At 42.6% G+C, this 23958-nt stretch overlaps 1 protein-coding gene across 1 annotated transcript in view; it reads left to right on the forward strand.

Moving 5' to 3' along the window:
- RFC1 (replication factor C subunit 1) overlaps positions 1–23958 on the forward strand; it is a 742181-nt gene that overhangs the window by 50175 nt on the left and 668048 nt on the right. The window contains exon 3 of the mRNA XM_086963975.1: positions 7325–7400. Coding sequence (XP_086820101.1) covers positions 7325–7400 — 76 coding nt within the window. The remainder of the gene's footprint in view (positions 1–7324; positions 7401–23958) is intronic.

Below are 23958 nucleotides of genomic sequence, written 5' to 3' on the forward strand. Positions count from 1 at the left end.
GACCACGGGAACTATGGGATGATGCAGCTGCTCCGTTTTTATCATAGTTAAGAATGTACTCCATTGAATCCAGCATTTGCTGCATAATTTGCATATTTGAAAAACAATAAAATGTAGCTCAAACCGATCAAACGTTTTAAGGAGACTTGACACTCACTTGTAGTGCAATGCGGCACCCTCACAGTCTGCAAAGCTTAACGGGGCACCTTTTAGGTATTCACTGCTATACTCTAGTGTTAAAACTATTGCCCAGATCGTATTAATATCCACAGTTGAAGGGCTAAGGAAGGGCTTTTGTCAACAGCATGAGAAAGGTATTTATATATTTAATTTAAACAAAGTCGAAATAAGGTTGCCTTCTTTGACTTAAAATGCCTTGTTTCATTAGTGTTACCTCAGTGACCTTGTTCTCGGATCAACCGTGATTTCTGTATGACATGCAGAGCATAGAAAAGTTTCACAAACCTTACTTGTTTTTTTAAGGTCTGATACCTTGTGACCATCCCTTCTTGCGAGACACTTGCATTATCCATGTCTTGTGCTGTGCTGCTTGGCAGGAGTCTTTCTCAATATAAAGGTGTGCTTCTAAATGTCCAAGTGAGGACGCACAGTAAACGAGGCACACCTTTAGTTACAAGGATGTAGATGCAAGCCGGTTTTCTACTGCGTGCAGCATCAATGCAGCATTCAACAGAAAGTAAGTCCACATGGGTTGTCTTTTTGTAACACACTATTTTACTCAGAGTTGAAAGACCAAAAATTTATAAAACTGTTTAACCTTTCAGGCAAGATCAACATCTTGATTTGCTGGTGATTGTTTCTTAATAAGATCTGATAAATTTGTATTGCTTTCTTTCTTAAGAAAAGTTCTTATTTTGCGTAATATGTGGCATCTCTTTTGAATCAGCGTATTACAAGGACATAATAGCAAGATAAGACTGCCCCAGATGTTCTACATAATGCTTATAATTAGCTTTTCCCCACATAATTTTGTCAACACTACTGCATAATTTGGTTCTCCACTGCCAATTCATTCCAGTGGCTTAGAGTGTGCGAGGGCACCAGAGGGGGTCCTAGGCCACCATCGCGACGTCAGTCTACGTTTGGTGGAGAAACCGTAGTCCCCTGATACATTGGACAACCTTAGCAATTATATTCACCTATGTGCTACCTGTACAATAATATTTCACCTTTTGCATCCATCAGCATTGTCATCGGGGGATATCTCAGGAGTCTTATTGCTGTCCTGCTCAGACCCTCCCCCCCCCCCGCCCCCCTTGATGTGCTGCACAGCGTGAATTGGAGCTCCCGATCCCATTGCAAGCCCAGTTATTTCCAGATCACTTTCTGCATGCATATAGGGTTCCTTTCCAAAGATTGGTTTCCGGGGCAGGGGGACGGGAGGGGAGGGAGGGTTTAATTGGTAATATGTTCAAATTATGAATTAGAAGGATTATTTGTCATGTGCAGCAGCCCATTATGTATGTGAAATATCTCTCTCTCTCTCTCCCTCTCCCTCCCCCCCCCCGCTTTCCACATACTGTGATCCTTACATCACTAAACAGGAAAATATGGACCCCTGTAGTTCTTGGCAATGTGTGTGTGGATCAGAATTTCTCCATGCAAACCCAGAGAGTTGCTTGATCTTTCCAAGTGGAACCAAGGACCTGGATATTGGCTGCACATCTTTAAGTTATCTAGATTTCTGTTTTTGCTTCGCTCTTCGCAATCGAGGATGCATGAGCAGTGTTCAACATTGTCTTCATGCCAGTATCACTCCCAATGCTTGTCAGTTGCCAGACTACAGGCTTCAAGGCCTGGGCGTCCTGTGCTTGTCCCTCATTTTGGGAGTTCAGTGGTACAGCTGCTGCTGTACCTGCCTTAAGCCGTTTTCACTCAAGCATGTTCACAAGGGCAACCCATGACACTAGAACATTTAATGCAGATGGCAATAGTGAGGTCGTAACAGCTGTATTTTGTGCTACGACAAAATTACAAGAGGCAGTGTTTGAGATATAAAGATGCTAAACATTATTTTGTTTTAAATTAAAATATTTTGATACTAAAAACATAAAAACAAATATGTGCAACATCGCAGTTAAAATAATATGCACTGCCTGCATGTCATACAAGTTATGTTGGACATCCTTTGCACTTTTGTACAATGCTTCCGTAGTGAATAATGCTCCCGGCCATAATGCTGCTGGTGCGCGCCGTTCATGTGGCATGGTGAGGGGAAAAACTATGCTTCCGTGTTATGTTTGAATGTGGCACCAGTTTAGGTGAGAGAGCACCACTCAAAAGCAAATAAGAAAAGTTAAACAAGCCTTCTTTCTGGCGGAGGCACACCAATTCTGTTCAGACTAATGTGTACTCAAGGTAACCAACAGGTGGGTGAGGCCAAAGTAGTGCTTTCTGAATCTCTTTTTCTGTTGATCACAAAGTCTGTTGATAGCTGAACAGTCAAGCCAGACCTTAAAAGTAGCTCATAGTCTTGATCACTGACTTGGAGGCTGGGGCAGTTTTTCTATTTGTAATGGAAGTCTCTATATGGATATAGTGTCCATCCTATGAATTTATGAAAGGTCAGATGCTGGGTGACTTTGCAGAAATGTTGTGAATGGAAATACAGAAGACGCCCCTTTCAGAGTAATAGGGGGATCTGCCATTAGAAGCTATTTAACAAACTGTGGCTTGATGAAGTTAGCACTTTTTTCTGGGCTTTTGCCAGCCTTTGTGTGTGTGGTGACTCAGTGCTGTCTATGACCGATTGACAGCACCCTGCTGCACTTGAAAAGTCTTCTTGACAAATGCCTCCCCTGTGCTTTTTAGGCTGTGGTCAGAAATCCTAAGGCATTAGTTGCCTTGGGAGCTTAAGTCATGACCCGTCACTCCAATCTCTGGGGCTGGCATAGTGGGACACACCTACAATCTCCTCTGTATGACGCTCCTTGGTAAATCCAGGGAAATTCAAAAACCTGTGTTTAGCATATGGTAGCATTAGACCTACTTTCTTATTTTATTTCTTCATTGAGTTATTGTTAGTTTCTGGACCTGCACTTAGAAACATTCTTACCCCCCGGCGCCCCCCATCCCTGGTCCTGATGTCAATGCATGAAGGGGCTAGTTACAGCCAGGGGTCCATGGGACAAGACTGTAAGGAGGACTTCTATTCTACCTGACCTTTCATATTAGCATAGAGTTGAAAGTCCTTTTCACTGGTTAGAGCTTCACCTTTTAAGACTTTTGCACAAGGGCCCTTACTTGTAATCAAAGCTAGGTTGCAGCGTGCTGCCAGTGTTCACAGTGTATGTTTCATTGGCACGGAGACAGTGGAGTTCTGTCCTTTGGTCAGCATGTGGCTTCAGTTCATTCAGAGGGACACCGGTGAAAGCCCACACGAGAGCGGAAGTAGGCTGACTATTTGGGAACTGAGGAGCGTCTCTAATTATGCTATTCAAGTTATTTAGTAAAACTGCTGTGCTTCCTTAGGCATCATATCTTGTGGCCCCAGGCTTCTGGTTCTCCGAGGCACCATCAGGGAGCCCATAGCTGGGGATTGGTTTTGGGGTTGGGGGGGGGGGGGAGGAGTGTGGTGGGGACAAGTATTGTTTTAACTGTAACTGCAATGTCTGAAACTGGTTCCCCACAGTAATATTGTCTACAAGAGAGACAGGTATAGGCCTAGGAGTGTAGGGTCTATGTAGGCCAGGTACAGAATTGAGATAATTTACGGCGAAATAACAGGACATGCATGTCCTGGCCTGGTGTGACGATGAGTGCAGGCACAACATTGCAGTCTTGCCAACCAAGGCCCAAAACAATCTAGTGGCATTGCAGTCTTGCAGACCAAGTCCCAAAACTATCAAGCGACATTGCAGTCTTGCAGGCCAAGTCCTTAAACAATCTATTGACTTTGCAGTCTTGCAGGCCAAGTCCCAAAACAATCTAGCGACATTGCAGTCTGCCAGGCCAAGTCTCAAAACAATCTAGCGACATTGCAGTCTGCCAGGCCAAGTCCCAATACAAGCTAGCCACATTGCAGTCTTGCAGGCCAAGTCCCAAAACTATCAAGCGACATTGCAGTCTTGCAGGCCAAGTCCCAAAACCATCTAGTGAGATTGCAGTCTGGCAGGTCAAGTCCCAAAACAATCTAGCGACATTGTAGTCTTGCAGGCCAAGTCCCAAAACAATCTAGCGAAATTGCAGTCTGGCAGGCCACGTCCCTAAACAATCTAGTGACATTGCAGTCTTGCAGGCCAAGTCCCAAAACTATCAAGTGACATTGCAGTCTTGCAGGCCAAGTCCCAAAACTATCAAGGGACATTGCAGTCTGCCAGGCAAGTCCCGAAACCATCTAGTGACATTGCAGTCTTGCAGGCCAAGTCCCAAAACAATCGAGCGATATTGCAGTCTGCCAGGCCAAGTCCCAAAACAATCTAGTGACATTGCAGTCTTTCAGGCCACGTCCCAAAACAATCTAGTGACATTGCAGTCTTGCAGGCCAAGTCCCAAAACAATCTAGTGACATTGCAGTCTTTCAGGTCATGTCCCAAAACAATTAAGCGATATTGCTGTCTTGCAGGCCAAGTCCCAAAACTATCTAGCGACATTGCAGTCTTGCAGGCCAAGTCCCAAAACAATATAGCGACATTGCAGTCTGTCAGGCCAAGTCCCAAAACTATCAAGCAACATTGCAGTCTGGCAGGCCAAGTCCCTAAACAATCTAGTGACATTGCAGTCTTTCAGGCCAAGTCCCAAAACTATCAAGCAACATTTCAGTCTGGCAGGCCAAGTCCCTAAACAATCTAGCGACATTGCAGTCTGTCAGGCCAAGTCCCAAAACTATCAAGCAACATTGCAGTCTGGCAGGCCAAGTCCCTAAACAATCTAGTGACATTGCAGTCTTTCAGGCCAAGTCCCAAAACTATCTAGTGACATTGGAGTCTGCCAGGCCAAGTACCAAAACAATCTAGTGACATTGCAGTCTTGCAGGCCAAGTCCCAAAACTATCAAGCGACATTGCAGTCTTGCAAGCCAAGTCCCAAAACCATCTAGTGAGATTGCAGTCTTGCAGGCCAAGTCCCAAAACTATCTAGCGACATTGCAGTCTTGCAGTCTTGCAGGCCAAGTCCCAAAACCATCTAGTGAAATTGAAGTCTTGCAGGCCAAGTCCCAAAACTATCAAGCGACATTGCAGTCTTGTAGGCCAAGTCCCAAAACTATCAAGCGACATTGCAGTCTTGCAGGCCAAGTCCCAAAACAATCTAGCGACATTGCAGTCTGCCAGGCCAAGTCCTCAAACAATCTAGTGACTTTGCAGTCTTGCAGGCCAGGTCCCAAAACAATCTAGTGACATTGCAGTCTGGCAGGCCAAGTCCCAAAACTATCAAGCGACATTGCAGTCTTGCAGGCCAAGTCCCAAAACAATCTAGTGACATTGCAGTCTGGCAGGCCAAGTCCCAAAACAATCTAACGAAATTGCAGTCTGCCAGGCCAAGTCCCAAAACTATCTAGTGACATTGGAGTCTGCCAGGCCAAGTCCCAAAAGCATCTAGTGAAATTGAAGTCTTGCAGGCCAAGTCCCAAAACTATCAAGCGACATTGCAGTCTTGCAGGCCAAGTCCCAAAACTATCAAGCAACATTGCAGTCTTGCAGGCCAAGTCCCAAAACAATCTAGCGACATTGCAGTCTGCCAGGCCAAGTCCTCAAACAATCTAGTGACTTTGCAGTCTTGCAGGCCAAGTCCCAAAACAATCTAGTGACATTGCAGTCTGGCAGGCCAAGTCCCAAAACTATCAAGCGACATTGCAGTCTTGCAGGCCAAGTCCCAAAACAATCTAGTGACATTGCAGTCTGGCAGGCCAAGTCCCAAAACAATCTAACGAAATTGCAGTCTGCCAGGCCAAGTCCCAAAACAATCTAGCGACATTGCAGTCTGCCAGGCCAAGTCCTCAAACAATCTATTGACTTTGCAGTCTTGCAGGCCAGGTCCCAAAACAATCTAGTGACATTGCAGTCTGGCAGGCCAAGTCCCAAAACTATCAAGCGACATTGCAGTCTTGCAGGCCAAGTCCCAAAACAATCTAGTGACATTGCAGTCTGGCAGGCCAAGTCCCAAAACAATCTAACGACATTGCAGTCTGCCAGGCCAAGTCCCAAAACAATCTAGCGACATTGCAGTCTGCCAGGCCAAGTCCTCAAACAATCTAGCGACTTTGCAGTCTTGCAGGCCAGGTCCCAAAACAATCTAGTGACATTGCAGTCTGGCAGGCCAAGTCCCAAAACTATCAAGCGACATTGCAGTCTTGCAGGCCAAGTCCCAAAACAATCTAGTGACATTGCAGTCTGGCAGGCCAAGTCCCAAAACAATCTAACGAAATTGCAGTCTGCCAGGCCAAGTCCCAAAACTATCTAGTGACATTGGAGTCTGCCAGGCCAAGTCCCAAAAGCATCTAGTGAAATTGAAGTCTTGCAGGCCAAGTCCCAAAACTATCAAGCGACATTGCAGTCTGCCAAGCCAAGTCCCAAAACTATCAAGCAACATTGCAGTCTTGCAGGCCAAGTCCCAAAACAATCTAGCGACATTGCAGTCTGCCAGGCCAAGTCCTCAAACAATCTAGTGACTTTGCAGTCTTGCAGGCCAGGTCCCAAAACAATCTAGTGACATTGCAGTCTGGCAGGCCAAGTCCCAAAACAATCTATCTCACTGTAGGCACCCTGTAAGATTAGTTACAGCTCTAAAATCTGGTACAGCACCGAGCACATACAAAAGACCGATGCAACACTGAGATCATGCTCTGGACGAAATTAGCTCAGGGACATCCGCCCAAAAGAACCTGCTGGCAGACTTTAAACTAGTGTGTAATCTTCAAGCCACAAGTCTTAATATTGGTCGCAAAACAGGGAGGAAGTGCACTGTCTGACATACAATTAGCCCAGATACATTGTGGCAAAAGTGCATAATAACACTCACTTTGGTTGAAAGTCTTTCAAGAGCAGACATGCAGATTGAATGCTGGTGTGCCAGGCAGTGTTCCCCCCTTTTATGATCGACTCCTTGTTGAGTTGTTGGGCTGCATAGCTTTTTATAGCACTGAGTGCATATAAAGTTCTTCTGCTGATTGGCAGAGTCATCTCTGGAGAATTTTCAGCCCTCCAATAATTTTTGCAGCTTTCATATCCTTTTTAGATCTATTTACAAAGGCATATAGGGAGAATGACATAGTTTTATTTGGTTGCTTCCTAATATGTATGTTATATAAAATGTTTTCCATGCCTAACTATTGGTAGATCGTAATGGATTATATTTTTCACTTCCAGGCAAAGAGCCCAGCTAATGATGGCGATTCAGAACACAAGCAGTCCAACAAGAAAAAAAGGATAATTTATGATTCAGGTAAAGATTTACGGAAAGGGTGATTACAAATGATTCTATTTAAGATTTCATTCTTTAAAACAATGAAAAAAGAGTGGGAATATCGAAGAGTACAGTGCATATTTCCCTAAATCTTTCAATAAATTATGGGTATGTTTGTAAAACAAATTGATTTCTTAGCCAGAATCAAAAACGGTGGCATACTCTACCCTAACAGTTCAATTCTTCGTCAGAAGGGCTGTAGAGGTCTCTAATGCTTTTGCAAAAGCTTTTAATTATTTAATGCCACCTGCGCTTTTTGAAAGTAGATCTGTCACCTGCAAATGCGAAAGTTACATCATAAAACATTTATGTTCTATATGTTTCTAATTCCTCTGGTTGGATCAGTTTCCCTTGCTCTTCTGCTGAGCCTAAAAAATGTTGTATAGGAGTGTGACATGTGTCGTCCTTGTTATTAGCTAGAGCATTGTTCTCAAAAGAGGAACATTCGTCTTTATCTTGTTAAATCGGGTCCTACGCAAAGAAGAATTGATTACACTTGCATATATCAAAATGCACATCTCCCAAGTTCTCAAACCAGGATTCCCAAAAGAATCTGTTATGGTGTCAACACTGATGCTCGTCAAAAACATGGCTGATATAGTGGCATGTCCAGGAAGACAGGATGTTTATTAGCAGTGGCACCAAACCACATTGAGCAAAATCGAAAGCACTGGGTCCTCCAGTATTGGCGCACCTGAAAATAAATAAATCGTAAATCATACGTTCTTATATAGCGCCTTTCACCGTAAGGTCTCAAGGCGCTTGCTTTGGGAACCCGACCTGGCCTTTCCCTACGAGATTACCCCTACTGGGCATCCCCAAGGTGAAGACCAGGCATCCCATTGCGGTGGACCCATTGTGGAGATTAAGCAAGCTATTGCCCAGAGTTGCAGAGTGTGAACCCACGATTCGAGTAGGCACCGAGGCGGGAATTATCGAGTCCATGGACATTATGAGCTCAAGGCCCTGCCGCGTCGGGGATTGAACCCTGGTCCCGGGTCTGACCTCTGCATCAGGGACTGCCTCCTCTAACCGGTGAGCCACACTTCTCCACGTCATCATTGCATCTAAATTGAAGCAGCCTCTTGATCCCAATTGTTCCAAAAAGTTTTGTATGCCTCTTTAAACCATGCTGTCATGTGCTGGAGTTGAGCTGGCCAGTAGCATGGTTGGTGTACTGCTTTATCTACCCTTCACCATACCCCAAGTCACTCGCATGTCTTGCCTGTGCTAAATCTGGGATCAGTTGTTCTCTGCCTTTAAATACAGTGAACCAGATTGGATAAAGGCTGTTGTAAAATACTTGATATCCATATAACATCCTTGCAAATCTATCAAATTAGGTAGTCCGTTCTCCCCATCAAATTTAGGCTGCCTTCACCGAACTTCAAACTTCAGTCAGTTGAATGACTGATTGACCGATTTGTAGAGTGCAAACAGCTATTCGGGAAAGAAGTGTCCTGGCTCTAGTCAAAGGAAGAGGAACAAAGGGACAATCAGTCCTATCATCCCTCTGGGTACTAAATTTAGTATGTAAACAAGATTGTTTGGAACTGTGTCGTAAAGACTCTCAGATTACATGAAGCATGTAGAGAGGGGGTAACTAGTACCAGGCTTCGGCAGGACCACCGAATATTACTTTTGTGAACTTGGGAATTCTTACCAGGCATGCGCACTGGGACATGAGTGCAACAAGGCTGAAACTAGTGAGGCAGTGCAGGAGCTCTGCCCACAGTTGTACATTGTTCTATGGAAAAGGCATAGAGCTTTGAAAGTGCATGAAGGAGAGCCAGTGCATTCTGGTGAGCTGGTTGGAAATGGACGCTGATGTCTTTAATCCTCAGGCCAGCATCTCCACGGCATTCCGAAGCAACTGCACTCTGGGTAGGAGGTATTTAGGGTAGTCCCTCAAACAGATATTTACAGTAGCCCATCCTAGACAGGACATTAGCTTGTATCACGTCTTTCCTTGCAGGCGAAGGGAGAAAAGGAGATCCTCCTAGGGTTATCATCTAGTCAAACAATCAGTTGTGTATCGTCAGCATCAGTATAGAAAGAGATGGCAAATTAATAAATTGGGCAGTCCAGGGATGCCATGTAAAGATTGAACAGTGGCTCTCAAAACAGTTGTTATGCAAACTTTGCTATTCAAACATGGTTTCCTCACGGGGGATTCGTTCCCCGATGTCCCTGTAGTACTCCTCTAGCCTGTTCATAATTCTTTTGTGCAACTTTAGTCATTTGTATTACTTTCTTTTCTGAATTGCAAGGGACCAAGGTTATCTACTTTAACCGAAAACTACTGATACTGCAGCAGACTATACGTTAAGCACTTCAATCATAGTGTCCATAAAGTGATAAAGTCCTGTGCAAGTCGCCTCTGAGGCCCGCTGCACTTGGGTCTCATTGGAGCTCCAGAGACATCAACTGAAGAAAGAATGGAGGCAGCACCAGGGATGAAGTCACAACGTCCTTTTCAAGTTCCTTTATTCTTCTTTAAGTAAAAACACCAGGGCAAAAATTTATTTCTGTATGGACCATGTTCCATTTAGTGGATCCAAGCGATAGTAAGCCCAACAATACGGACAATGTGGAGTCAGGTTCTAACCTAGATAAGTCTGCACAACGTTTCAACTGGGTTCTGTTCGACATGATGGATCCTTCAATGGAATTTGGCTGGATTCTCTGTGATACTGCAAACCTAGTATATCCTATATCCAAAGAGTTTGAAAGCACACTTGAGCGTCCACATGCACAGAGATGATACTAGAAACGGAAATGTAATCCAGCCGCAGTGTTCTCAATAGTCTGTAGATAGCGATCAGCTCCCAGGACGAATGAAATTATAATAAGCCTCAGTCGTTTTTATCAGGAAAGCATGGTATTCCGGTGGCAGTGTATGCGCCCGAATTCGTAATAGAAGGGAGCTCCCTATACCATTCCTGGGTTTAAAGCAGAGAGATAAGCTAATAACAAGGATTATCAAAATAGATGATACTGACCTTTGCATTGTTTCTTAGTCCAAAAGCTAGATTTCTCAGCTCTCTTTCTTGACCTTGTAAAGTGTCGGATTGTGAGAAAAAGATGTATATTTTTATATAAATATCTCTGCATCAAACATACTCTAATTTTCAGATTCTGTCAGAGAATATTGAAAGCGATTGAATGTGGTCTCCATTGCTACTTTAAGATATTTACTTATTATATACATCTGTGCCCTCTTAGCCATATCTCTGGAAAAGTGCAGACGCTCTGAGCATACATTTTTCCATTATATAAAATGTTTCAATATTTATTGATTCATTTTATTTTTGTACCATTGTCAACAGATTTCCTTCCTGCTTTACTTTAGTCACTCTGTTTTACAGGATATTTAATAAACAACTTCAAATAAACTCTGGAATTTTTTGGTAGCGGTTTCACCATCCAGCGTGGGGTTTTACATGGTTTAATTTACCACTGCATTGTTATTTGAGCAAGAACAATTCCCATCTTATCAACATCAAAAGTGATCAATGGCTTGGGCAAGTGTGAAATAGCAATAATGGTCTCCTAACACAATTGTTCACCCTTTTTGTATATCCTTTCTCCCCATGAACTACCAGAACAGCAGCACAGAATTATGCCATCCCAGAGATGTGCAAATTTCTGTTTTTTTGTGTGAACACCAATTATTCTCATGACTCAAAACAATCAAAATGAAACAAATGAGTTTTGCCTATTGCCTTCTTCTATATCTAATTGGAAGCCCGTAAACAGTGCAAATAGAATCTCACTCTATTAGAAAACACTCCTGGTCGCTCCCTTTTGGGGTGAACGATAAACATGTGAGTAATCAATATTATGCCCTAGCAATCAGCCAACTAGAATCCAAAATCGTGAGATTAATTAGCGTGCAGAGAGCCAAATGACTTTATGGCACTCAACCCTCTTTCAGAAGCTACTCCATATTCACAGATAAAATCAGCCATGTTTCACTTTTCGGTTTCCTGTTTGTCTAAGCTAATCTATCCGGTACTGGGTGCTGAATGAAAATGTGCCAGGAAATTGATATTTCTTCTTAGATACCTCTTACTGCTACTATTATCCCAACTCTTTAGCCTTTCCCCGGCTCACCGCCTGCATCTGGCTTATCCACTCCATTGTAATAGCATTCTAGCAGTTCATCTTTTCCTTTTCTCAGTTACAGAGCTCCTGCTGTGACACATTTACAAACGTTTTAGCTAAACTTTAAACTCCCTGCCTAAATAATTAGTTAAAGACTGGACACCTATATCAAATGTTTTTCTTTTGGATGGTTTATTATTTTAACGCTTTAACTGAGGGTACGGACAGCATGAGGAGGTTAAAGCAGGAAATCCACAGTAGCGTTGATTCCCCCAAAAGGTAGTGGATCCAGACACCAAGTTTTCTGAGCAAAATCAGGGTTGCCCACAGCTTGCTGAGTGAATAATGTGGTGGCACAATTCTTCTTCGGTGATAGAGCATTTTCTTGGGCTTTTACATTAACTATGGATGGTGCCTTTATTAAAGTTCATAGCTGCCAAGGTTTCACATTGCTATGTGTGACATGTTCATAATTTCAGTGCAATTTTGAGTGACATTTCATCGACTAGGAGTGACACTATCGCACGATCTAAATCAAACAATGAGGGCGAGGTAAATACATAAATATCCGAAATTAAATCCTTTTGAGCAAGGAGAAACTCTAAGATGATCTTAAAACTGGTGCAAAGCATCAAAAATTGAAGGTCACTTAGGTGTGAATGCACGAGGAGCTCGGCTTCTAAGCACCTGATCCAGTGCCACCCAGAATCTCCAGCCCTCCCTGTGTTCTGGGGCACTCCCTCCACCCTATCGGGACTCTCACGCACCAGGACACCCAGGCTGCAGACACACTTTAGAACGAATGTAGGGTCTTGCTGCATGTGTGAATGTGCGAGGCGCTCTGCTTCTAAACACACTACTGCCCCCAAGACTTGTAGCCCTTCCTGGCTTGAGAGGTCTGCCCTACCATGCCTCTTACACTTGTAAGAGGACGCAGGCTGCAGGCACAGGTGCAGCCTTGTACTACTGGTGTGAATGTGCTTCTAAGCACCGTATGACACTGACCCCCAGGACCTGTAGCCCTTGGGGAATCGAATCATTATGCCAGCTGTGCAAATCAACGAACAACATGCCAATGTAGATGAAATGAGTATGCAACCTTTACAATAACGAGAAAATGTGAAACTACAATGGTACACATTGTTCAAATATAGCACTACTTAGATACCGAGATGCGCCTGTCTTCTCATATAACATATTACTTGTACCATCTATACCGCAATCCAAATGTGATATTTTAAATATTATTTCACCAAATTGAAATCCTGAAGTTTGTAGAGAAGGGTCAGAGGCTGAGCCTCTCAACAAATGCAAGTACGGATTACGAGAGCTGTCCCTGTAGTGTTTACAGGCTGAGGCTAGAACAATCCAGGTGCTCATCGAGACTGGCCAGAGAGGCACGGACAGAACTCTGCCTAGGAGCACCTAATACTCAATGCATATTGTGCTCGCTGACGTCCTATGCATGGCTTCTGAGCAACAGTACTGTAACACGCCCGGCACCCACTGACTGAGACAGCTGCCTGCTCGCGCGCGGCCTTTAATTAAAAGGAATTATTTAACAACACACGCTAGGGTGCATTGCACCCATAAAGAACTCACTAGAGACTCACTTCACCATAAAACTTACGAGGGCAGGCTCACGCAAGACTCCGAATCATGAGAATCCGGTCTTCCATCGAGGCTCCTTGGTGACTGAGTCCAGGCAGTGACAGAGTTCTGGCGGCCGCGCTGCAATGTCACTTCGTCCCTGACCAGGTACTGTTGTCGCTGCGCCGCCGCCGGTGACATTTCACTCGGGGTCATGGTCACTGACACTGAGTCACCACCGGGGACCTCTCTGGGCTGGCCAACAACGCAGTTTTAATTTGCGCACAAAGATAGCAGTGCAGCACGCCACGACGGTGAGAACTCCCACTTGATTTAAGTGGCCCGCCGCTTCAGAGTGTGCACGCTTACACTACTTCCGCGGGACGTGACACAGACTGACGGCAAGACCTGACCAAATTAGCGTCACATCCAGATATCTCAGCCAATTACAGCATCGTGCTGAGGGCGCCCCCCTCCCACCCGTAATTAATTGCAACTGTGTGCGTCAAACGGCAGGAAATGATTGCGCCAGCACCGAGGATTGAAACAGTTACATTCTAGCCGCTTAGCGCGCTGCCGCGGTCTCACTCAGCCCGCAGCTGAGAATAGCCATGATTAACTATTTAGGAACTAGAGTCGTGTACTTGCGCCGACGTTGGCCACGAGTCCTCGAGTCTGCAAAATGCGTGACAATGCATTTCAGTGCGGTGATGCGGAACACCGCACTGAAATGCGTGAGTGGCACACCCGATGCGTGATACTTGGCAGGCATGAAAGTTGTGTATATATTGCATGTGTTGCAGTGCATTGTTCATGGTCACCAGTGTGTCTTGAAAATACAATCTACATTCTGGGACTGGAAAAGGTTAATTGGTCTTTCAGGTCACCCTCTCTCTCTCTTTTTTAGTAGTTAGACTGTCCTTCACGGCTTGGTGTTAGAATAAGGGCCCTCATTGATTCTTTTAAAATTAGGTTATAATGTGCGAGGCAAGAATCTTTATTCGCTAGATGGCGAACTCTCAGGAATAGGAGACAATGATTTTTTTCTGGACAAGATAATTGACGTTTGGGCATTGTATGTTGAGAGAACTATGTGACCTCTATATTACTATCATATCAGAATTTTTAAATGTTCATCTTTCTTTAGTGGTCTTAGTCTGAGTGTTTTTCCATCTGTACCTTAAATTAAAATCTTTCATATTGGACTATGTGAGATTTTGTTTTGAATTTGTTATACTACAGAATTGTTAGTGCTATTTTTGGTATATACTTTTTTTTATAAAAAAACCTTATAACTATCTAAGCGCAAAGCAGTTTCATCAACTTCCCAAAGTTTCAGAAGAGGAATACCCGTGAAGGATGCTAGACTTGTTTAGCTCAGATTCAAGTGCTTTGTTTTCTTTTAGTTTGGTTGAAGGAGAACCCCATGTTTGGATTCTAATTCTAGTCTACTGGCTGACCTCCGTAACGCCAGGGACATAGATTTGTCACCAGAGATGGAATTGCTTACACTTGTAGTCCTTGCTTCAGCAGAGCAAGACTATCATGCTGATATGTATATAAAAGCAGCAAATACATTAAATAATGAGTTGTACTTGATTCGAAGTAACTTTTCTCTCTTCACAGAGCTGTTGACTGGAAAACATTCACAGAAGAGGTTCTTCCATTAAACTAATCCTTGATTGAGCAAGCAAATGAGCCCTAGTTACAACCTCCAACTACTCTACCTGTTTCCAGGTCCACTTTCTATAAATATTGTACAGCTCATCTGACCCCTCAGAGTTCTTTAATTAAAAACTCCAGAGAGTTTAATATGTCAGGCTTCAGACAGGAGACTGAAACAGAATACTGCCCCTTCTAATCCTACTGCTAGGTAGTTGAAGTTGGATGTTCTAAGAAAGAAGATATTTGCATCTTGAAGTCTGTCTCTCAGGGCACCGAATGAAGTCTTTCTGCTGGTCAGAGGCACCCATTCTTTATGAGAATTGCCAGTTTTAGCTGTCTCATTTACTCCTAGCCACCTCAGACGTCTGTTCGAAGAATTTCTTCGACTAAATTGATTTCTCTTAGCAGGCCATGCCGAACAACATAAATTTGTTTGATGCATGCATGCTTGATGTTTACTATCCTAGGTTTTCATGCACCTCTCTTGTTTGTACCAAATGTGTCCGCTTTTGATGACAAGGTAAACTAATTGGACCAAGATTGGCATCTTAATTTAAGACTTCCTTTACCTAACCTTGATAAAGTGTTGTCTGAACAGGCGTTGTCTTTAAAAATTCCCCATACATATCCAAGGCAGATCAGTTACTCCTGATGCTAGTTCAAAACAGTCTTGTGACATAGATGCTCTTTTTTAGATGACAGTCCAGTTAGTGTCACATTTGTTTTTGGGAATTCAAAATGCCTGATTGATCATGCTTTTGTATCAAGTAAGCTTTTTAATTATTTTAAATAATTTAGAGTGGTTCATCTTGGTTAAGCGGCCATGGAGATAATATTCGATAACCATCATAAGTTTGGTAATCAAATGGTGACGATTATATGTGTTGTTTCGCACTGAATAAGGATCCAGCTTTCTGTTGATACTTTCTGTGAATTGAGGAAGCTTAGATTTGACCGATCCTATGACTGTGCTTCTGGGGTATTTGATCTAAATTTGGTATAATGAATTCATAATGAAAAAACAGAACTATTTGAAAGCTCAAACTATGCCAGGAAAATGCTGGGTACTGAAAAGAACTCTGTGTGGCTGGTATGACAGTGAATGTTTTAATTTAAGGAAAATGTAATTATTTATTCCACAAATAAACTGAATGTAGTTTTAGTGCAAGCATAGAGATTATTAGGCAATTGATAAAACATTATTGGTTGTTGCTTCTTCAAAAGAAACACAATTATTATAATATTAATTTGTTCAAAATGTGCAATATAGTTGTAGAAGTAAATAGAACGAAATGCTGGACCTTAGTAAATGAGACAATTTCTCAACTGGCCTCGAAACTGCTGTTCTGAAGCATAGATGGGCTACGTGTATATCTCATCTGTACTAAAAGGCCCAGAAGGCCCAGAGGTTTCTAATGTTTCTCAGGTGCAGCCTTACTCTCCTGATTCTGCCCTGATCAAACTCCAGGAAATGGCTTATCAGTAAAAGTGATAGTAGATCTCAAACCTTTAAGCGGGAGGTCCAGATGGCCACCCAGTTGTTTTATTTTCTCATGCTAACTTACAGTAGGCCTCCATATTAACCACATTTTTATATGGGTAATCAAATGAAAGTGAGATTTTAAACTTGTGGCATGGTTACAGTTTAAAGCTGATCCATAAAATAGGAAACCAGAATGACCCTGCAAACTATTTATTAATATCACTTCTGACCACTACTTCTTATAACTTTGCAAGGAAGTTGCTTGGACACCTGGAAAATCGGGCTCAAATTAATTACATAATTCCAGGAGAAAACGGTGTTTACCTGCTATTAGACTATTAATCATTATGTAATGCTATGGACAATAGCAGGAAGATCACAGAAACCTCTTGGGCGAATTATGCTGCTAATTTGTGGATCTCGGAGAGGTACTTGATCTAGTCGACTGGAACTTCTTTTGAAACACGTTTCAGTACTATAAAATTCCTGAAGGTCTGCTCTTAATGATACAGCATTTACACTCATAATTGGGGTAGATTGACCTTGATGGAAATAGTGTTGTCCTCAAGAATGCCAGTTAAAAATGGTCTGAGATGCAGTTACTTTTTGGTATATGTCTTGCACACTTTCCAGATCCTTTTCACCAAGGATAGATAGGTAATTAGCTTATTCCCTGTTGGATATTTGCTGATGCTAGCCTACAAAGAAAAAGAATGTTCTTGAGGAGTATTGTAAGAATAGTTGCATAACTTTTTTAGTATTACAAAGACCAAAACCTTTTCTTTTTTTTACTAGAAGAACCAGAAAGCTTCCCTGGTTTCCCTCTAATATCCCACTAGAGCAGGTATAGGTGTATACATATCTAGCCACTCAAACCAAGGGAAGGAGAAGATTATTGGAAGGGTACTCCAACTTAGCTGGGAGCAACTGATATAACGGAGAGGATGCCTCCCCCATTATGTAGTACCGATCTTCCAATTGAAGTTGGATTTTTATTTTTATTTTGTTCACCCACCCTACTTTGTGACATGCTTCATCATTAAGACCTCGCCCGGTATATCTAGCATTATCAGGTGGGTTCAGTATCATTTTTGGAAGAGGTCTTTTGGTGTAAATACTCTTCTTGCAGGATATGGAGGATAGGTAAAATAGCCTGCAGGTGATTTCCTTTTGAATTATTGTTGAGGCACCTTTGTCAGTTTAAAAACAAAAAGGGTGGGTGTTTGGTAGGTAGGTAAATAATGTATTTTGTCAGTTAGTTAAAACCATTACAATAAGTAAAAAGAACAGTTAAGATTACATATAAAATATCCTTAGATTCAAATTGAAATCAAATGTTTATTCCTCAGATATGCGAGATCAGGACATAGGATGTGCCCAATTGTTTACGTGCCCCGTTTGTAAAGATGACGTTGTCTGCCACTGTTTGAGGGCTGTAACTAAGATCTTTCAATTTGTAATAAGGCAATATATAGCAGTCTGGATCTGAGGAATGCAGTTTTGATTGATAGATCCAACTCAAGTGGCTTGCCTATGTATTATGTAGGTATTTATAATATAATTTGAGTTTTTATATTTATGAGCGGATTTCATGTCTTTATAATAAAAAGTTATTTTTATATTTTTCTTAATTATATGTTTACAATTTTATTCCCTGAATTGATGAAATCGAAATAGAGGAAAATTAGTAGTTTTTAGTAAAATAAATAAATAATTGTACTCCGTTATCATAAAGCCCAATTCTAGGCCTAACTCCGCTCTTTTTTTAATGTTTCTTTGTAGTGTTCAACTATTCAGCCTATAACAATCGCAGATATAGTTTAGCAAATTTATAGAATTTAATGCCTCTAAGTGTGTGGAGCCCAGTTCTAGTCCCAGTAGAAAAAGAGGAGATGAAGATCTTAAAGGTTTGTCAAATCAGTTTGATAAATAGTGAGTCTAGGTTAGTTATAGTTTTTTTTTTAAAACCGTTTCTACCGATATACCATGCCCCATCTCATGGACAGACCACTTTCCGGTACTTTTTTCCTGGCACACAAACAAAACCCGTGTGGTGCCCACTCCTAAAACTGAGGAACGTCCCAGGAAAATTAATATTCCGGATTTAGTGAAGGTCCTCTCCCATTCCACCCCTATGAAAGCTCACAACCTAGACGAGGCTGTAGACAACTTCTCATCCTGGATAAACTCCTCCATCGAGTCACTACCAAAAAACAAGGGTAAAAATAACCATAGGGTCACCCCCACCTCCCCCTGGTATACTGATCAACTAAAGATTTTAAAAACAGGATGCAAGGCACTAGAGCGAGTATGGAGAAAGAACTATTGTCCCACTGCTAAAACTGAACTTCGCGCAGCTCAAAAAAATTACTACGCAGCAATAAAAACCGCTAAAGGAGAATTCTATGCTTCTAGAATTCAAAAAGCCAAAAACAACAGCCGAGAAATCTTCTCCATAGTTAAAAGCTTTACTGCCCCGGTAGCAGAGAAGACAGCTATTCCACCCTCCACAGTCTGGTGCGAACAACTCTCCACTTTCTTCATCGAAAAAATCCAAAAAATTCAAGACAGTCTGAGTATCCCTGACCTCCCACTTGCCCCACAATCAGACCTAGCCTTAACTGGCCAACCCCCTTCTCCTTTACGTCCCCTACTATCAGGAGCTAAAGCAGAACTGACCAAATTTACTCACGTAGAAAGTACAGATGTAATGACCATATTAAAAACTCTGAAATCTGGGTCACCTATAGATCCTTGCCCTGCAAGGGTCCTGAATGGAATAGCTGAAATAATCACCCCCATGGTCACCGCACTGGTTAATGAATCCCTATCCTCAGGAACTGTGCCCACCAAGTGGAAACAAGCCAAACTTCTCCCTCTAATAAAAAAACCTACTGCTGATCCGTCAATCACCTCTAACTACAGACCTATATCACTCCTACCAGCCCTTGCCAAAGTCTGTGAAAAGGCAGCATTCAGGCAATTAGAGAGATTCGTTGAATCCTCTGAAGCTCTCCATCCTGCCCAATCAGGGTTCCGCACCTCTTTCAGTACGGAGACTGCATTGGTGGAGGTGGCTGAGGCCATCAGGGAATGCCTTGACGGGGGCGGCAGAGCGGCCCTTATTCTTTTGGACCTCTCTGCCGCATTCGACACGGTGCCCCACCTCCAGCTCTTAGCGAGACTGGAGGACATAGGCATCTCCGGCACGGTCCTGGATTGGATTAGGTCTTTTCTATCGGACCGTACCCAACAGATTTGGCTTCCCCCTTATCATTCCTCTAACAGAAGGGTGGAAACTGGCGTACCACAGGGATCGACCCTAAGTCCCCTTTTATTTAATATTTATTTAACTCCTCTTGTTTGGCTAGCAGAGAGCCGGGGTGCCAAGATAATGGCTTACGCCGACGACACCCAGCTTCTCTTCACCTGGAAAAAGGAGAACCTATGCACCTCTGGAGTTCGCCAATGTCTCTCCTCCGTATACACCTGGCTAGCCAAATCATCCCTCAAATGCAACGAGGATAAAACAGAAATCCTGCTCTACGGCCAATTCCCCAGTGACTTTAAGGAGTCCATCTGGCCCGGTGAATCAACATGCCCCAAGGGAGAGAACAGGATTGCCAAGAATCTGGGAATTTGGTTCGGAGCCGACTTATGTTTCCGTGACCAGATTTCACGCTTGGCTGGAACATGCTTTGGAACTCTGACCACTCTTCGCAAGTTCTTTCCCCTCCTTCCTTAATCAGCGAAAGAAACGGTTGCCAGGGCTCTGGTACTCTCCCGGCTGGACTACTCAAACGCCCTCTATTTAGGGGCTCCTGACTATATGATCAAGAAGCTACAGGTTGTCCAGAATGCCACGGTGAGACTCATTTTTAACATCCCCAGGAGACTCAGCGTGCGCAAACAGATGAAGGATCTTCACTGGCTCCCTGTGGCTCAACGAGTGCGCTTTAAAACTCTGGTCATCGTTTACAAAGCCCTCAATGGACCATGCCCCTCTTACCTCGCCAAAAGGTTCACACCCTACCTCCCATCCCGTCAGCTGCGCTCAACCTCCAAAAAGCAGGTGATCATCCCCAGATTTAGAAGAGTCCGCCTGGGCGGACAATCCCTCATGGTAAAGGGAGCTCAAATGTGGAACGCCCTGCCAGACGCTCTTAGACACGCTCCCAATCTGACCAATTTTAAAAAACTGCTCAAAACTCACCTCTTTCAAACTCATGATTAGCACACCTACTTCCCACTCTGTTTCAGTTTCACTCCCGCGCCAGGACAGTCTTGACTATCGGAGCGCGCTACAAAACCACATATAACATAACATATAACATAACATAACATATAGAAGAACTGGTGGTATTTTGGTTTTTGGAACCGTGACTGTGGGGCTGATTGCCCCGTCTGTGTAGTGAATTGTGCATCTCTTAATGGCTTGAGCGGTAGCAATAGCCTTGCATGTGTGTGTTTTTAAATCTTTTTTCCTTGTGTTATAAGCCAATTTAGGTTTGTAACAATTTCAAGACCAAGATAAGTATTTTGTAATACTTGGTCTATCTTCTTGTTGGCCATTGTCCAAACTTCTGCATTTACACAGCGAAGTAAATTTTTGTTTTATTATAGTTGATTTAACAATTTTTTTTTTGTTATAAGACTTTAGGTTATCAAGTTGTCTTTGTAGACCCTTCTGCATTGTTAATAAAACAAGTTCATCTGCATATATAATTTCGACAGATCACAGGCCCTATGATCTAAAATTTGTATGATATTATAGGTTTATTGTGGAAAAAGAAGAGGGACCAATGAACAACCTTGCTTCAAACTAATATCAGGGTTAGCTTTACCATTTGCTAGTTTAGCTTGCACCCATGTATTACTATGTAGCGCAGTTAGTAGATGTAGTGACACTTGATCTAATCTCAATTTTTGTAGTTTTCACTGGAGGGTATTTGTGGGATATTTGTGTCTACCTTATAAAAGGATGTGGAATACTCGATAAGGCATACAACTAGTTTTAAAGTTTTCGTTTCTGCTGATCGACGAGCCAGGGTAGTCCGGGTAAATATATTATGTATTGTGAAGCAGTTGGGACTGAATTCTGTCCGTCTTGGGGGGATTATGATATTAGTAGTAACTCGTCTTTCTAAGATGGAGAGAAGATATTTGGCAAAGATTTTACCTTCAGAGTCTAGTAACGCAATCATCCTGTTAGTTGGATCAGTTTCTTTGGCCACTTTTATAAATTGGTTGGATAATAGATTCCCATCACAATGCTTTATTTCTGTTAAAAATAAACATAAAAGGTGCAATAAATCAAATTTAAAATAATTTCATAAACCTCATCATCCAGGTAAAATAAAAAAATGATTTCAGTGTTCATGACACTTTAAGAAGTGCAGTAAAATAATAGTGGCATACACAGGTTCAGAGCGTATCCTGAAGGTCAGTGCAGAGGCAGTCAGATTGGGCCTCATTAAAAATATAAATCATCATACTAGAAATAATGTATGAAAAAAATAGCACCAAAATAAGTGGCAATAAACCAGTATCTCTTCCTTTAAGTACAAAACAGATTTAGCAGCTCACATTATTTCCAAAGGTACATAGCAGGAAAACAAATGACCGTTTTGATAGTGGCCTAGAGATTGCCAGTTCATAAATGTACACAATCAAATATTGGTGGGAAAAAATCATGTATAGGTGCAAATTAAAGGTACAGGGTAGAATGATAACGTCATACGTAGATTCTAGGCTTTCATGGGGGCAAATAACAAATCTCAATAAGCTGTACTCTTATAATAACAAAAGTGCAAAAGCATACACAGAAAAGGAACGTTCGGTATCTGCAGGAACGGTTTCTAACAAATTAAGCTATCAACAAGCTCTACCAAATAACAAAAAGTTGCCTCATACACATGTATTGTACACACTCCCTTTGATCAGTTGTAAGAGCATAGTATAGTACACATCATTCCTAGTCGCACCTGCTCCAAGCATAGCAGCAGTAGATCTATAATAGGGACAGACCACCTACTATACAACATCCCAGCACCGAGGTACGAGTACAAGTAACTTCGGCCCCTTGATCTTCTTTACACAATGACCGTTTCCAATGAATGGATTTTAGTACCCATCTCTTAAGTTAATACAATTAAGAGATGGGAACATATACTCTTGTCACACCCAATATAGTTCAGTTATACAGTTATTATATGGCACAGGCCTGCACTACCATCGCTCTAACAGACCATGCCCACTGTAAGAATCTTGAAAGAGCAAACACAATAGGCTCCGATGTGTCGGATCTTCGTATACGCAAAGCCAACAGACAGTGCCTTACTCCTATGTTGCAACATAATCGGAGAATCCACTGGGACCTCAACGTTTTATATTTATGACACAATAACAGGAAATGCACCTCAGTTCCTGTTGTGTTAGGGAAGAAAGGGACGTCCCCTGTCTCATCCACCACTTCACCCCACTTCGAGGTAAAAACTTAGAGGGGTAGGCACCAGCTTGAAAACAAATATATAAAGACTTTGCCAGGGGGGCTGGGGATTCTGTCCATAAACCGTTCAATGTTGTGACTTAGATATTTATCTGTCAGGCTATCTTGCCTTCCCTCCCCACCACACCTTCAGGAGAACATATTCCCAATAAATGCTCTTGATCTTCATGTCTGAGTTGCTTCTTTCATTCACTGCGCAAGGTTTTAACAGCTTTCACCCAGGGGGTGCTACAGCCATTGTCTAGCATTAACTCCTGTAGGGCAGCTTTGTAAGGGGCCAGCTCCTGGATTGTCAAACTTCTGAACTAATAAAGATCGATTTTGAGTCTGGCAGTTTGGTCAAGCCGGTTTAGGTTCAGTTCCCATTTTAGGGATATAAGTGGTGTACTTACAGGAACATTCACAAGAGATCTAAACAATTTATTTTCTGCAACAGCTAGTCCTCAACTGTCATTCAAACCCCAGATATCTGCTCCATTTAAAGGACCAGCTGTGTATACAGCTCTATATACCTCGAGGACTGCGGACACCACCCTATTAGTCGATATTTTATGCTTCACTATGGCTGCTGATCTATGGGTTAGTATAAAAATGCTTTTCTGCAGCTATAGGTCCCAGAAGCGCTCATCTGTGAGTCTAACTCCTACGAAGTCGAAGCTCCTGACTTGTTTTATTGTCATACCCTCCACAATCATTTTACCCAGAAGGTGCGATGGGGGTTAGTGCCCACTTACTTAGATGTCCCAGCTTTGATCTCTAAGCCCTTGCTCCTTGCCCATAGAAGTACGAGAGAACAGAAGGTTATCATCGGCAAAAAGCAGAACAGGGGTACAAGAGCCAGCTATCTTGGGGGCATCATGCTGGCACTTGTTTAGTGCTTCATCTACGCCGTACATAAACCGAAAGAACAACTTGGGAGCCAGTACACACCTCTGCCTCACCTCGAGCTGGGTGGGAATCCTTAGAGACAAATCACCTGGTCATTCCATCTGACCTGGTAATATGTGTTGGTAGGTAACGTAATAAGATGATGGAGAAGGACATGAGGGATAACCATTTGGGCCAGGACCTCCCAGAGGGTATTTCTCAGTACCAGATCAAATGCAGTCCTCATGTCCATGAAGGCCACATTCAGACTATCTTTGTTGATGTTAGTATACTTACAACAGATGATCATAAGATAA

This window comes from Lissotriton vulgaris, chromosome 3_2 (assembly GCF_964263255.1).
Source record: "Lissotriton vulgaris chromosome 3_2, aLisVul1.2, whole genome shotgun sequence".
Taxonomy (NCBI): Eukaryota; Metazoa; Chordata; class Amphibia; order Caudata; family Salamandridae; genus Lissotriton; species Lissotriton vulgaris.